This window comes from Salarias fasciatus, chromosome 15, assembly GCF_902148845.1.
Source record: "Salarias fasciatus chromosome 15, fSalaFa1.1, whole genome shotgun sequence".
In the NCBI taxonomy this organism is placed as follows: domain Eukaryota; kingdom Metazoa; phylum Chordata; class Actinopteri; order Blenniiformes; family Blenniidae; genus Salarias; species Salarias fasciatus.
Window position 1 is genome coordinate 3,936,127 of NC_043759.1, and position 15,007 is coordinate 3,951,133.

Consider the following 15,007-nt stretch of genomic DNA (forward strand, 5'->3'; position numbering starts at 1 on the left):
GACTGTATCGCAGACACTGATGGGGTTTGCTGCATTTTTGGTGCAAGTTTGTGGGGTAATGTGAAAGTTTCCGAGTAACAGGCTAAATACTGAGTAATTACCAGGTAATAACATGGAAACAGACCTCACTTCCTTTTACAGTACAAATCCACTTTAATAACTATGTAATTTCCAGGTAAATATTTTTCTATTTACTGGGTAATAAATGAGTAATTACCATGTAATAACATGGAAACAGATCTCACTTCCTTTTACAGTACAAATCCACTTTAATAACTATGTAATTTCCAGGTAAATATTTTTCTATTTACTAGGTAACAAATAAGCAATTACCATGTAATAACATGGAAACAGACCTCACTTCCTTTTACAGTACAAATCCACTTTAATAACTATGTAATTTCGAGGTAGGTATTTTTGCAGTTCCTGGGTAACGAATAAATAGTTACCAGGTAATAGTGTGGAAACAGGCCTCACTTCCTTTTGCAGTGGTCTACAGTTCAACCGTAATTACCAGGTAAATGTTGTAGTTACTGGGAAATACTAAGAAGTTACCAGGTAAGTAGTAAAAAACACTTGACTACTAGGGAAATGCATAGCAAACACACCTAGCAGTACCAAGTAATACCTAGTAAAAAGTCTACATTTCCCAATGATTACACGGTAATTACTTAGCAATTACTTAGTAAGTACTTGGCAATTACCGACATAGTTGCTATATACATTATAATTACCCAGTAATTAATACTTACTGCCAGGTAGGTACTTGGTATTTGCCTGGAATTGGCTTGGTAATTACTCTAAAAGTACTAGGTAATTAGCAACATAGTTACCCTGTAATTACATGGTAATTTTACAGTAACTTCTCCTTATTACATGGTACTTACCTTGCAATTACCACGTTAATACATGGTAATTACCGTACTGTAAAAGGAAGCGTTACCGAATATTTCTTCCCTCCCTCCGTCTCTCTCTCTCTCTCACACACACACACACGCTCACAAAGTTCATCTGTTGAAGAAATTCCACCCGCTTCATGAGCCATTGTACAGCTTTTTACCATTTTTTAGATGTTCAGTTGTTTTGTCAACAGTGTTCACGGTACAGATTGGGAACAGCTGTGGTTGTATGGTGCCTGTTAAAGGAGCACAGTTCTGGCTGCTGGGGGGGGATGTTGACCCTGGCTGGACGTGGCTGACCAGCTGTTTCCTCCCATCGCTTCTCGGATACCACTCCGATGGCTGTGTAACGCTCAAAAGATGCAACAACGCACTTGTTTTCAGTAAAGCGTGATTTATTTGAGTCCCATGAAGAAACAACGATCTGATTTCCAATTGATCCCGACAGGTTCCAGTAAGACGCCAAAGAAAGTGGCCTGACAGCTGTTTGACAGCTCCACAGCGTTTCCACAATGTTCTCTCATTGCTTTAAAAACCTGTTTGCCCTTCCGGAGTCACAAATATTAGTTTCAGTTGGTTTCAGCACACACGTATGAATATACTAAAAGTATTCACTCAAAAAGATTAATAATGTGGTTCACGCACTAATAAATGATTAATACTAACCGTGTGACTGTAACGACCAAACAGAGGGACACAAGCAGTGGTGCACCACTCAGTATGTTGGGGTATTGTTAGGTCCAGTGGGAACTGCTTCCTGTGGGGGCGGAAACGTTGAAGAGGAGTTCGATATTGCTCCACTCTTCTCTCAAGGGACTCTATTTGGAGCTTCATGATATGGTTGTCTTATGTTGAGGTGTGGAAGGCCACACGGCGCTCGTGATTCCAACGTCAGCTATAGTCACGTCATTTATCTCCTTTGTGGGCGGCGAGTCCTGAATAACGCGGGCATCGAGGTGCATTATTCAACACTTGCTGTTGAGCCCGTTACTCTCTGGTTCTCGCTGTCTTTGACTTGATGACAGGAAGCGTTTGAAAATTCACCATCAAGTGACTGATGAGGATTTTGGACTGGGATTAAACAAGTTTTCTTCTTCCCAGTCCTTTTTCAGCAGAATAAGAAAAAAAAAAAAAGGGGGGGGGGGGGCGGGGGGTTAATGTTGCGGTTTTGTCTTTCTATTGAAATCACTTGAATTATTGATTGTTTTAAGCAAGTTTCTTGAATTACGAATATTGTTTTTGTTAAAATCATTGAAATTTCATGACATGGTGGATTACAATATTCTGCGAATTATGTATAAAGTACAAAGAACTTTTCAGCCATAGATATTCAGAGCAGATTTAGAAAAAAAAAAGAGAAAGTAACTACAACTTGAAGGAACAGGGATCTTCACCAAACCTAAATCTAGAACCACAGTGAGGGAACGTTGCAGTTCAGTACAAGGAGTCCAGTTATGGAACAATCTAGATCTAGAATCAGAAGAATGTAACTCACACACCACATTCACTATGTTTTAGATCCGAGTCACCATCAAAACACAAAGAAGCACAAAGAGGATCTGATATGAAGCAGCAGTGTGAAGAGCCAGAGAGGCTGCAGGCCGCTCACTCTGCTGCTGTCTGGGAGTTGTCTGCTGGTTCTCCTCTGGGGTTTCTGTTGTTTGCTGCTGGTTTTCAATATTGACAGAATATGATGACATGAGATGAAGGAGCAGAGAAGATTAGTTCATTCTTCTTTATGCTCACTTAAATTCAAGCTACTGAAAACTGTTCAGTATTGACTGAGCTCAGAGAGAAATGGATTACAGATCACATGAAAAGACTGATAACAAGGAATTTCCTGACAGACTTCAGTTTACAAACTGATTTTACATTTTCAGCCCACATCAGTTCTTTAGAACCCACAAGATGATGAGACTGATTAGAAAGAGGAATGTCTCAAACAGGGAGGAGGAGGAGGAGGAGGAGAACACACATTGATGATTCTTTGTCACATCCTGAGGAACCCTGGTTCAATGCTGGACTCACAGCTCTTCACACTACACCACTGACACTCAGAGCTTCTGGTGGGTCCTCTGGATGAAGCTCTGCTCCCAGTAGCTCCACCTGCAGAGAGATGAGAGGAGATGATCAGAGTCTCTGAAGCAGCGAGGACTTCAGTCCTGTTCAGAGCAGCAGTCAGCAGCTCAGAGCTCATGAAGGACCACCACTGTCAGACCAACACAACAAGCCTGTGGCTCCTCTGATTGGCTGGCTGTGTGTCCTCTGCTGTCCAATCCTGAAGCTGCTCAGCGTTCTCCTCTCACAGCCTCACTGAGAGTCAAACACTGTGTAGCGGAGGAATCTCAGTTGGGATTAGGACTAGTTCTGAATCAGGAATTATCTTCTGTTCATGTCCGTCGTGTCGGCCAGAACACCACTTGTGGCCACTTCAGGTGAGGAGTAATGAGGAGGGAGGCAGGTTGCAGGTGAATAATGGGCTTTACTCACAATTCCACAGTTCATCATACAAACTGTATTATGAGAGCATGGGTGTGTGTGTGTGTGTGTGGGGGGGGGGGGGGGGGGGGGGTCCTAAACAAAGGAAAGAAACAATCAATCAATAAACTGACGTGAAGGTAACTACAGTCCAGAATAAACATCAAGTTACCACTTCTCCAGCACCACAGGAAATGTAACCATGCCAAAATAAACCGGCGCTCATGATTACCCAGACACTGTGGTTTATTGTGAAGGGCACCGGAAGTCACAGACCACCGTTAGCCCGTAGCTTGCTCGTCATCTACGGCGTCGGTGAGTAACTCGACACAAGTAATAATGGGGAAGCGGTCATGCCCGGGTTCTACCAGCTGTGCGACACGTGAGCTTGTGACCGGACCACCGTCAGTAGCAGACTAGCAGACGGCAGGGAACGGCAGCCCGTCCGCGCCGTGCTAATAGCGAGCCACAACATGCCCAGCGCTAACCCAACTTCCCCACCGGAGCCGCGATACGCCCAGCGCCAACCCGACTTCCTGACAGAGACGCCGACTCGCCAGGTATTAAACCGAAAACCCAACATAACATGCAACAGCTGACATCATGAGCCGACGGTGGAGAATCAGTGACAGGTGAACTTACTTGTCATTGACGCACACAATCTATCGATCCCTCACCCCGTGCACTGCTGCTGCTCCGTCGTGATGGCACTGAGCTACAGGTGTAGAGGGGGGCGTGGCGGCCAGACGGCGTGACATATAACCCCGTGACAACTAAATACATCCCTTCTCAACATATATAAACGATAAACAAACTTTGTGGCCTTTTCTACACACTGGATCTTTGTTCTCACACTGACTGTGTTTAGTCCAAACCTGCTGAGAGCAGCATGGACTCACTCCAACCATCTACTGACCTCAGAGTCTGCAGGCTGCAGTCTGGACTCTGCTGAAGATCAACCAGCTGCTGCACATCTGGAGCCTGCAGCTGGTTGTAATCCAGGTCGAGCTCCTTCAGGTGGTAGGGGTTGGACTTCAGAGCTGAGACCAGAGAAGAACAGCTGGTCTCTGACAAACTGCAGCCCCTCAACCTGAATAAAGAGAGAAAACAGCAGAATTAATGAGGAGGAACCAATCAGATGTATTAACGGAGAAACGATCAGCTCCACATTACTGAGTCCTGATCAATGAGCTGTTCTGTTGTTGTGGATCTTCATAACACACAACAAACACACACCTCCTCATGTCCACACACATCAGTCAGCTGCTGCTGAGCTCAGTCCACTCTCTCACTGCAGAGTCTCGGATCACAGCTGCTGACAAACATTTCTCCTTCTACAACAGGAACAGACAATCAACTGACCTCAGAGTCTGCAGACCACAGAGTGGACTCTGCAGAAAACCACACAGCTGCTCAACTCCTGAATCCTGAAGATCAGGGTTCCTACTCAGGTCTAGATGTTCCAGATGGTTCTGGAGGGAGGGGTTGGACTTCAGAGCTGAGGCCAGAGAAGAACAGTTGATCTCTGACAACCTGCAGTCCATCAACCTGAATAAAGAGAGAAAGAAGTGAGATTGAACAACAAAGATTGATGTTGAAGTGATGAGTGTTCAAGAAGGTTCAGACTGGAAGAGTTTAGAAATGTGAAGTCCAAACAGCTGAAGCCTCCAGGAGGAGAAGAGCTCTCATCAACATGCTGCAGAGCTCAGTCCACTCTCCATCCCTCCAAAATCTGGAATCCTCCTAATCTCCTCTCAGTCCTTTGACTGAAAGTCGCGTTATTGTATTATCGGTATGAATGTTGTCTGTACATCCTGTTGTTGATATGATGCTAAGTGTTGGTGCAGAAATATTTTTGATGAAGTTTAGACGGAAGAATGGCAACTGTTTTAACAGTAGCTAATGGGGATCTCAATAAAACAAACTCCAACAGATTCTAACTTCAAGGCAGTGAACTGACCTCAGAGTCTCCAGTTTACAGTTTGGACTCTCCAGTCCAGAACACAGAATCTTCATTGATGAATCCTTCAGGATGTTGTTACTCAGGTCCAGAAGTTTCAGATGGGAGGGGTCAGACTTCAGAGCTGAGGAGATCACTTCATAGTGAGGATCAGAGAGTCCACAGTCAGAAAGCCTGTAATGAGACCCAGAGAGGACAGGACGTGATGTGAGACGACACTTTGTTGGACTATCTGACATCAGACCTGCTCTCCTGTAGAAACAGCACAACCTGCTACACCATGCTGCAGGTCTTTAGTCCGGTTCCTGCTGAGTCTGACATGATTTATTTCATCAGATGGACTGATGAACTGATGGTTGGATGGGTGGATGACTAGGATTGATGGTTACTTCATGACAGATCATTGAGGATCATCTCCACAGAGGAACTACAGGAACTACGTTCGACAAACATCACTGAGACATTGATCATGAAGACTTGTGGACTCACTCAGCCTTCCTGCAGTTCTTCACAGCTGGAATCAGTCTCCATCGTCCCTCCACTGATGTGTTGTAGTTCTCCAGGTTTAACTCCTCCAGGACCTGGTCTGACATCTGCAGCATGTAGGCCAGAGCTGAGCAGTGGATCCCAGAGAGTCTCTTCTCTGATCTGTTCTCTGACTTCAGGAACTCTTGTATCTCCTGATGGACTGAGAGGTCCTTCATCTCCGTCAGACAGTGGAAGATGTTGATGCTTCTGTCAGGAGATACTTTTTCACTGTTGATCTCCTTCAGGTTCTGGATGACTCTCTGGATGGTTTCTGGACTGATCTCTGTCTGACCCAGCAGACCTTCTAAGAGTCTCTGGTTGGATTCCAGAGAGAGGCCATGAAGGAAGCGGACAAACAGGTCCAGGTGGCCGTTCTGACTCCTGAGGGATTTCTGCAGGACGACCTTCAGGAAATCATCAAGAGATGTGAAAGAATGATCCTCTCTAAAGAAGGTCTTCAGTCCGTCTGTCCTCCTACTGGTGAAACAGTGGAACATGGAGACTGCAGCCAGAAACTCCTGAACACTCAGATGGACAAAGCTGTAGACGGCTTTCTGGAAGATCACAGACTCTCTTCTGAAGATCTGAGTACAGATTCCAGAGTACAGCGAGGCCTCAGTCACTTCCAGACCACACTGCTCCAGGTCTTCTTGGTAGAACAGGATGTTTCCTCTGTCCAGATGTTCCAAGGCCATCCTGCCCAGCTTCAGAAGAAGCTCCCTGTCAGCCTCCGTCAGCTCCTGTGGACCCGTCTCAGGTCCTTCATGGTACTTGAGCTTCTTCCTGTGTGTCTGAACCAGCACAAAGTGGGAGTACATGTCAGTCAGGGTCTGGGGCAGCTCTCCTCTCTGCTCGCTGCTCAACATGTGCTCCAGAACTGTAGCAGTGATCCAGCAGAAGACTGGGATTCCACACATGATGTGGAGGCTCCTGGAGGTCTGGATGTGGGAGATGATCCTGCTGCTCAGCTCCTCATCACTCAGCCTCCTCCTGAAGTACTCCTCCTTCTGGGCGTCAGTGAAGCCTCGCAATTCTGTCAGTCTGTCCACACATGTTGGAGGGATCTGATGGGCCGCCGCCGGTCGGGAAGTGATCCAGACCCGAGCCGAGGGCAGCAGATCCCCCCGGATGAGGTTAGTGAGCAGCTCGCTGACTGAAGACTGCTGGGAGATGTCAAGCAGCCGCCGGCTGCTGCTGAAGTCCAGAGAAAGTCTGCTTTCATCCAGACCATCAAAGATGAAGAGCAGCCTGCAGACATCCAGCTCCTCTGCCGTCAGCTTCTGGAGCGTGGGATGGAAAACAGCCAGCAGCGAGAGGAGGCTGTACGGCCGCTCTCCCAGCAGGTTCAGCTCCCTGAAGGAGAGCACCACCAGCACCCCCACATCCTGGTTCTCCAGGCCCTCGGCCCAGTCCAGAGTGAACTTGTGCACCGAGAAGGTTTTTCCACTGCCGGCCACGCCGCTGGTCACAACCACTCGGATGTGTGTGTGCTGCTGGTCTGAGGCTTTGAAGATGTCCTGAACCCTGATGGCAGAGTGACGGAGGCTCTCCTTCCTGGAAGCTGTCTCCAGAAGCTTCAGCTCAGGTTCCCTCTGAAGCTCCTCACTGAGTTCCTCTGTGATGTGGAGCTCAGTGTAGATCCTGTTGAGGAGGCTTCCTCCTCCTGGTTCATCATTTCCTTCAGTCACACGTTCACATCTCCTCCTCAGACTCTTCTTATGTTCTTCTAGAAGCTGCTGCAGACCCACACCTGCTCAGAGACAACAACAACAATCAGACTGCACACAAACCACAAGCTTTCATGTCTCTACAACACAACAAGAAGTCCCAGTCCCTCAGCAGACACATGTCCACTCTTACTTCTGGATCTTTCTGGCTGCTCCTCATAGACATCACTCCTCTTTTCTCTGTGGACACCAAGCAACATTTCCTCTGAGCAACACAACACACAGCAACGACACAAAGGTACAGCTTCAACTCACACTGCTTCAAAATACTTGAGCTGAATCTGAAAGTCAGCACAACATCTCTCACTCTGCTTTGGAGGAATTGAAAGAAAAACAGTTTCTTACTTTGTGTCTGGAGGTCCAGGTTCACCACTGAAGTCTGGTACTGGACCTCTGGACCGGTTACTCTTCAGTGACAACCTGAGAGTGAAAATACGAGGATTCAGAAACTGTGTGAAGGGTTCAGTCAGTTCACTGTAAATTCAGTGGTTGTAAAGAGATGAACAAGACAGAAGTCAAGGGGGGGGTGCACATGTGTTGTTGTTGTGTGTGCGTGTATCGGAAACCGTCCTGCCTGGACGGTTCGTCGGGCCACATTTGGCCCGCGGGCCGCCAGTTGATGATCACTGTAGTATTATATTATTAGCATTGGCATGTTAGCACTTTTGACCGGTCACTGTTTTACGGCAAAATTAACACATCACTGAAAACTGAAATGCATCCACAGCGGTGCCCTGGCACCAGGACCTCCTCACCCTCCATGTTATTAGCGTAGCCTCGCTAACCGTCCAGCCGAGACGAGAGGGAAATGGCAGGGTGAGTGAGGCTGCTGCTGCCGCTGCTGGCGCTGCTAGCGCTCCACCATTACGTCAGATTCTGAGTTTTATGCAACTGTCTGGATAAAATAAATAATTCACGGTAATCGCGAATATGAAAAACATTTCCGAATATGTAAAAAAATCACGATTGACGATTATTGTAATAATTGTGACAGCCCCAGGTGCCAGAAAAGCTTCTCAAGGATGTGTGGATCAGTGCGCCTGCATGGAACGCGCACAGCTGAGCCCAGAATGCAGCATGTCGAGAGTGAGTACGCAGCACGCTGGTGATTTCTTTGTGTGTTCTGATTAATTTCCAAAATAAAGTTTTAGCTTCTGAAATCTAATTTTTAAACAGTTCTGATGGAGCTTAATGTTTATCTGGATGATGCGGCTTCATACCGAACCACTGCACTGTAAATCTGGACGCCCCGCGGCGTGTCTGGGGATAAAAAATAATATTCGATGTAACGTCAGTTTTGTACCACATGCGTAAATGCGTACAAACATACACACCCTCCCCTACTGTACAACATGAAGGCAACTGGAATTAATCAGTGACTTTCGGTGTAATCTGCAGCGCCGTCATTGATATCTGTAATATAATGCCAGCCTGCATGAAGACGTAGGGCTCTGTGGAGAGCTCCGCTCTAAAAAAAAACAAAAAAAAAAAACAACTGACAGTATTAATCGGTCAAAGTTCCTGTTATCGGTTAACGGTTAAACGTTTAACCATGTGCATCCCTACCTTCCACACATGACAGCAACATTAGAAGAGTCAGTTCACTCTGTGGTGGCAGGAAGAAACACTGAGAGACAGACTGAAGAGAAGAGAGGCCACACTGCAGGAGCAGCTGACGGCTCTTACCTGTCCACACCTGATCTGCCCTCCTCTTCATCCACACCAGACATCTTCAGGCACTGAGACACAGAGCAGCAACAGCCATCAGAACACACACACACACACACACACACACACACACACACACACACACACACACACACACACACACACACACACACACACCACAGAGGACTGAATGATGTCAGATAAAGACCTAACATTGATTTTTCCGGCAGATATTGTGATAAAGATTGAATTGACAATATTTCTTCAGATCAATGTTCACCCTGCAGAGGAACAGAAAATCACATCAATCAGCTGTCAGTCTCCCGAAACCCCCCCTACCTGGATCTCCCAATTCCCCCTGGGGCCCTTGCTGTGACGGCAGACTGGGCTGGACTGTCCTCAGGGCCCCCCAGCCACATGGCCCCTACCAGCACAGGGACCGGCCCACATCCCAGAAGACCCAGGGGGTCTGCGGCGGTGTGGGCGACCCCCCACACCCGTCAGGAGACATGGTCCGAGGAGTCTCACACACACGAGTCAGAGGGCGAAGGAGAAACTCCGCGCTGTCATGACAGTGAGGGCCGGAAAGTGTCTGATCTTTATTCTGTTAGAGGAAATGAATAAAGGAGCAAATCTGACTTCTGGAAGACCACACTGGACCAGGTCCAGATCTAAAACAACAAGAACTGGACCTCTCAGATCTGTTCCAGATGTTCCTATCGGGGCTCAGCATTCATATAAACCCTGTTTCAGGTCTGTTCAGATCCGTCTTGACTTTGTGAAAATGAAAACTGACTGAGCCCTGTCTGCTGAGAGCTGTGCTCACATTCACAGTCGTGCACAAACGGTGCTGTGCACGGAGGGAAAGAGTGAAGGAGAGATGGAAACAATCGTCTCCTTTCTGTCTCTTCCGCTGGTTTTTTTCAGCTCCTGCAGTAAATCCAGTCTGGATTTAGTTTGTGGCTCATCAGTTTCTAATAGTTTGATTTCAGGGGCAGGATGTTTAATTGAGGGGGCAATGCCGGAGACAGAAGACACGGCGACGCGTCGCTGGCCCATTTTGCTGGACTCGCACTCATGACAGCAGCCGATACCTATAACATGTCAACCAGTGAGTGGTGCCGGCGTGTGGCTCCTGTGTGTGTGTGTGTGTGTGTGGGTGTGTGTGTGCCTACACGTTGGAGAATCATCCAATGAAAGTGATGCGTCAGACTCAAGCTACAACTTTCACTGGTGAAAAATGCAGCCAATGCTGAAATGTACAAAAACTGTAATTCTGAAGAAATTCCAGCAGGGGGCGATGATGTTGGATTTAAAAAGAGCCCGAGTCCCATTAGAACCCATTAGAACCCATTGGAACCCACTGAAAAATGCTGAATTTCAGTGTAAATAACCACATTAAATCCTGGTTCCAGAACATGCTCTGGTCTCTGTCACTAGTTTCTTCTTGACCAGACCCTGATTTTCATATCAATCATCAGTTGATTTTATTTTTGGAGGTAATAGGGACACATTATGCTTTTTTCACTTTGTGAAGAGTTTCTTATAGTCGTGTGTGTTGCCGTGGCCTCATTAAGAGTTTCAAACTTGAACATTGTCCGTTTCCCCCCTTGTCTTGCTACACTACATTTTGTGAAAATGCCTGCTGAAACGGTTGAGTTTGAGTTTGGTCTGCTTATCCTGAAATAGAAGGATTTAACTCCTCCCCCTGACTGTGCCTCCACCGTGTGTGTGTGTGTGTGTGTGTGTGTGTGTGAGAGTGGGTGTGGACAGATGCGTTCAAGTGCATACTGGGAAGCAGGTTCAGAAACAGCCTGTTCTGATGAGGGCTCGTCAGAGCCACTTTTTAGACCGCTGAAACTATGAACAAAGCATGAATTTGGGGCGAACAAACTTAAATACTATGTTTTTGGGCTTCTGAGACCGACATGACGGGACTGAAAAATAGCATAGTTTGTCGCCTTTAAAGGTCTGCATAAATCAGCCAACCAAGCTCCTCCTCGGTCCACCAGAGGCGGTCATGTGACAGGCTGGACCAATCACACTTACAGATGTCCTGCTGAAAGCTTCAAAATGGGATTTCAGAATGCTATGCGGGACGCCACATTAGTTCCACCGATCTTTCTATACAGTCAATGAGAACGCTATGGGGAACGCCACATTAGCTCTACTCATCTTTATTTACAGTCAATGAGGACGCTATGAACGCTTCAGAAGTTGAGCCCAGTATAAACTCAGAGCAGCTGACAGGTAAAGAGCATCTTACAATCAAGTTCAAGAATCTTACAATCATTATATCATAACAATCAGGTACAATATAAATCAGGGGTGGGGAATCCTGGTCCTGGAGGGCTGCAGACCTGCATGTTTTCCATGTCTTCCTGCTTCAACACACCTGAATCGAATCAAGATTCATGGCCAAGTCCAGCAGAAAGCCAGATAACGAGCCTCATTGCAATCAGCTGTGTTGAAGCAGGGAGACATGGAAAACATGCAGGGCTGCGGCCCTCCAGGACCAGGATTCCCCACCCCTGATATAAATCCTTCAACCGATTCTCTCAATAAAAACCTCAATCAGCCTGAACAGTGTAAAGTTCATTTTGTTCTGTTTTTGTGTCCGTGTGTCCTCCATGACTGATATTTATAATAAACTGGAAGAGAAGTCAAAAACGGATCAATTTATGATCACTTTTATGGTGAAACATGTCTTTCCTCAATGTGCTCAAGACAACTCGGTTGTAGAAACTAGCGACAGAGACCAGAACATGTTCTGAAACCGGGTGCTTTTTATGATAATTTGCAGTCTGAAAATCAGCATTTTTGAATGTGTTCCAATTTAGAAACCAGAATCATCGCATTTGCCCCCTGCTGGAATTTCCAAAGTATTACAGCTTTTCTGCATGCCTGCATTGTGTCATGTTGTTCCACAGGAGGTTGGCGCTTGGCTCGTTTGAAAGATTAGAAAGAATGAGGTAGGAATTCATAATTTCTGAAAAGTCAACGAATTTATGACCTCAAATTCCCAAGAAATTGTCTTAAAATTCCCAAACCCCTCAGGATCAGCCTCACAGCAAACTGACAGACTCAGACTCTTTGTCCTTCTCAGTTCATCACCAGAGAATGAGGCTCTGTTTAAATAAGTTCAGCTTAAACTGGTCCAATCAGGACAGACCGGGCTGAACCAAAACCTCAAGGGGTTTTTGAAACACATTATACATTCCACCAGATGCTAATGCTAGCACAGCTCTTAGCCATGTGGACAGCGCCAGGGCCGTTTCTAGCTTCATGGGGGCCCTAGGCAAGATGTTGTTTGGGGGCCCCTATTTTTTCAGACTGTAATGAAGAGATTCCTAACCCTTTAGATGGTCTACTAAGCCTCGGCTACAGTTAAAATCAAACGTCTTAATAGTTGAGCCACTCAGACAAGTTAAACCGATAAAACTATAATACAAGGAAAATCATCCTCTATATGTCAATAAATAAAACAGATTGAGAATTTATAAAAGAAAAAAACATTTACTTTAAATAAAAAAACATAGCAAATCAACATGTATTTTAAAGTTCAACAATCAAAACAAACCACCGCTTAAAATAATACTTAACACTACAGTCTCACACTCAGCACAACAGCTAATAACACACTATTCACAATAACAGTCACAGTATATTGCGTTCAAAATGTCTGCTTCCTGGCTTTCTGCCATCTTCTTTTCTGGGAAACGTAAAAACAGAACTGATCTGAAATGGCCCTCTGCTATATCAGTTCTGAATGAATCAGAGAAAACTGATGGCCACTGGCAGGTCAGCTGGATCAAAAACAGACAGCTGACCATGTAAATGAGCAGCTGATGCTTCCTGGGCAGAAAGAGGTTCTGAAGTAAGTGATTGTTCTGGAGCTTTCTGGACAGAAGGAGGTTTGGAGGCACGTGATGGCCCTGGAGCTTCCTGGTCGGGATGTTCAGACAATCTCTCAGGCTCGATGTCTGGAGCTTCAAAATATTTTAGAATTGCTCCTGCAAAGACAAAGCTCATTAGGTTATCAAGCAAAAAATAGATCCTGAGTACATATTCTATTTTATTATTACAGCGTTGTTGCAGTAATACAGAAAATTAAAATTATCTGTCTTTAAACTAAACATTGTGATGTACAGTGTCCCTTTAAAGTTTGTACCCAGTTACAAAGTTACCACATTTAAGAGTTTTCTGCATTAGTTTACCAAGTGTACTAAATTAATAAAACTAAGACAAATGAACCACTGCCATAACAGTCTAAAATAAGAAGAAAACACCATCCCTATTATTTATAAATCACACTCATTGAACACATTACTTGTATTTGTTTTTATTGGTTTAATATTGTTTTATTGGTTTTAGATTATGTACTTATTTTTATTCATATACTTTAATTATTTTGGAGCGCACTTAGGTCACTGTATGTGTTGTAAAGGGCTCTATTAAATAAATGTTGATTGATTGATCGATTAAAAAACAGACCTTTAAAAGAGTTCTTTAAATTAAAAACAAAAAAGTTAGAGTCCTATACAAGACACACTAAACTTAGTAAATTAATTCTAACTTATCATAAAATAAAGTGTAAAATATGTGAGAGACAACTTCCACACAGAGCAGTCTACTACTACGACATGCCTCCCTCCTTATAATCTGAATAAACGGGTTTACGGAGTCAGCCAATCATTCCCATGGCAAGACAGGCCAGCTTTCATGAGACAAACATTAAAGCTGAGATTGTGACGAACAGATAATAGCAGACAGCAAGCTAACATTTATCCAACACTAGATAGTGCGACAAATAAACAAACTTGCAAAAAAAAAAAAAAAAAAAACTTCGTTTCACCTCGACCTCTCCAGCCCACATCACCAGCAATTGACTTACCTTTATCCTTTGAACGTTTTTCTTCCTCATTCTTCTATTTCTTCCGTTTTTCCGCGCTGCTGGGCTTTCTTTTTGATACCATTATGGTTTGTTTTGTTAATCCACTCGCTAATGATGGGCAGCTGTCAATCATTCCCATCGTACCTGTCGGCAGCCGCTACATGACGTCACTTGCTGTGTGACAGAGCGGTCCAACAGACTAATAATGCCACAAATCATTGCAGTTTATTTTATTTATATCCAACGTTTATTTTTAAGCATATAAGAGGTGTAATAAACACAAGAGCTAGCTACAGATAAAAACAGGACATTTTAATTTTCCTCAGAAGAGGTTGAACATGCAGCTTTGGGGCCCCCTGGTGGCTTGGGGGCCCTAGGCATTCGCCTAGTTGGCCTATAGGAAGAAACGGCCCTGGACAGCGCTCTCATTCTGAAACAGAACAACCAGCCAGAGGCAGTGCATGTGATCATGGGAGACTTTAACCAAGCTGATTTCATACTCGTGCTTCACATCTTCCACCAGTACATTAAATGTGTCACCAGGGGAGCTGACACCCTGGATAAAGTCTACTTCAGCATTTCAGTATGGTTACAGGGGCCCCAGCTGCCCCCCCGGGGCTCTTCAGGTCACATGTTGCTGCTCCTGATTCCAACATATGAACCCATGAAAAATCCATCAGCCCCCATAACAAAGACGGAGCCTCTCAGCAGCTGCAGGACTGCTTTGAAAACATAGACTGGGACATTTTCTTCCTCCAGGATCTGGAGATGTTCACCTCAGCAGGACTTGGCTCCATGAAACACTGAGTTCACACCGTCACAGTGGACAAGCACATGCAGGTGTTTTCTAACC

At 45.3% G+C, this 15,007-nt stretch overlaps 2 protein-coding genes across 2 annotated transcripts in view; both read right to left on the reverse strand.

The window, feature by feature from the left end:
- Positions 1-1,013: 1,013 nt before the first annotated feature.
- On the reverse strand, positions 1,014-7,607 carry LOC115402068 (NLR family CARD domain-containing protein 3-like; the record flags this gene model as incomplete). The annotated part of the gene is made up of 5 exons (XM_030110502.1): positions 1,014-3,005; positions 4,294-4,467; positions 4,740-4,925; positions 5,338-5,511; positions 5,827-7,607. Coding segments are annotated over 5 exons (2,367 nt in total), but the record flags the coding sequence as incomplete, so codon positions are not given.
- A 5,879-nt stretch (positions 7,608-13,486) lies between these two features.
- Positions 13,487-15,007, reverse strand: part of LOC115402259 (uncharacterized) — a 138,322-nt gene continuing 136,801 nt past the window's right edge. The window contains exon 18 of the mRNA XM_030110772.1: positions 13,487-13,499. The gene's annotated coding sequence lies outside the window, so the exon portion shown is untranslated. The remainder of the gene's footprint in view (positions 13,500-15,007) is intronic.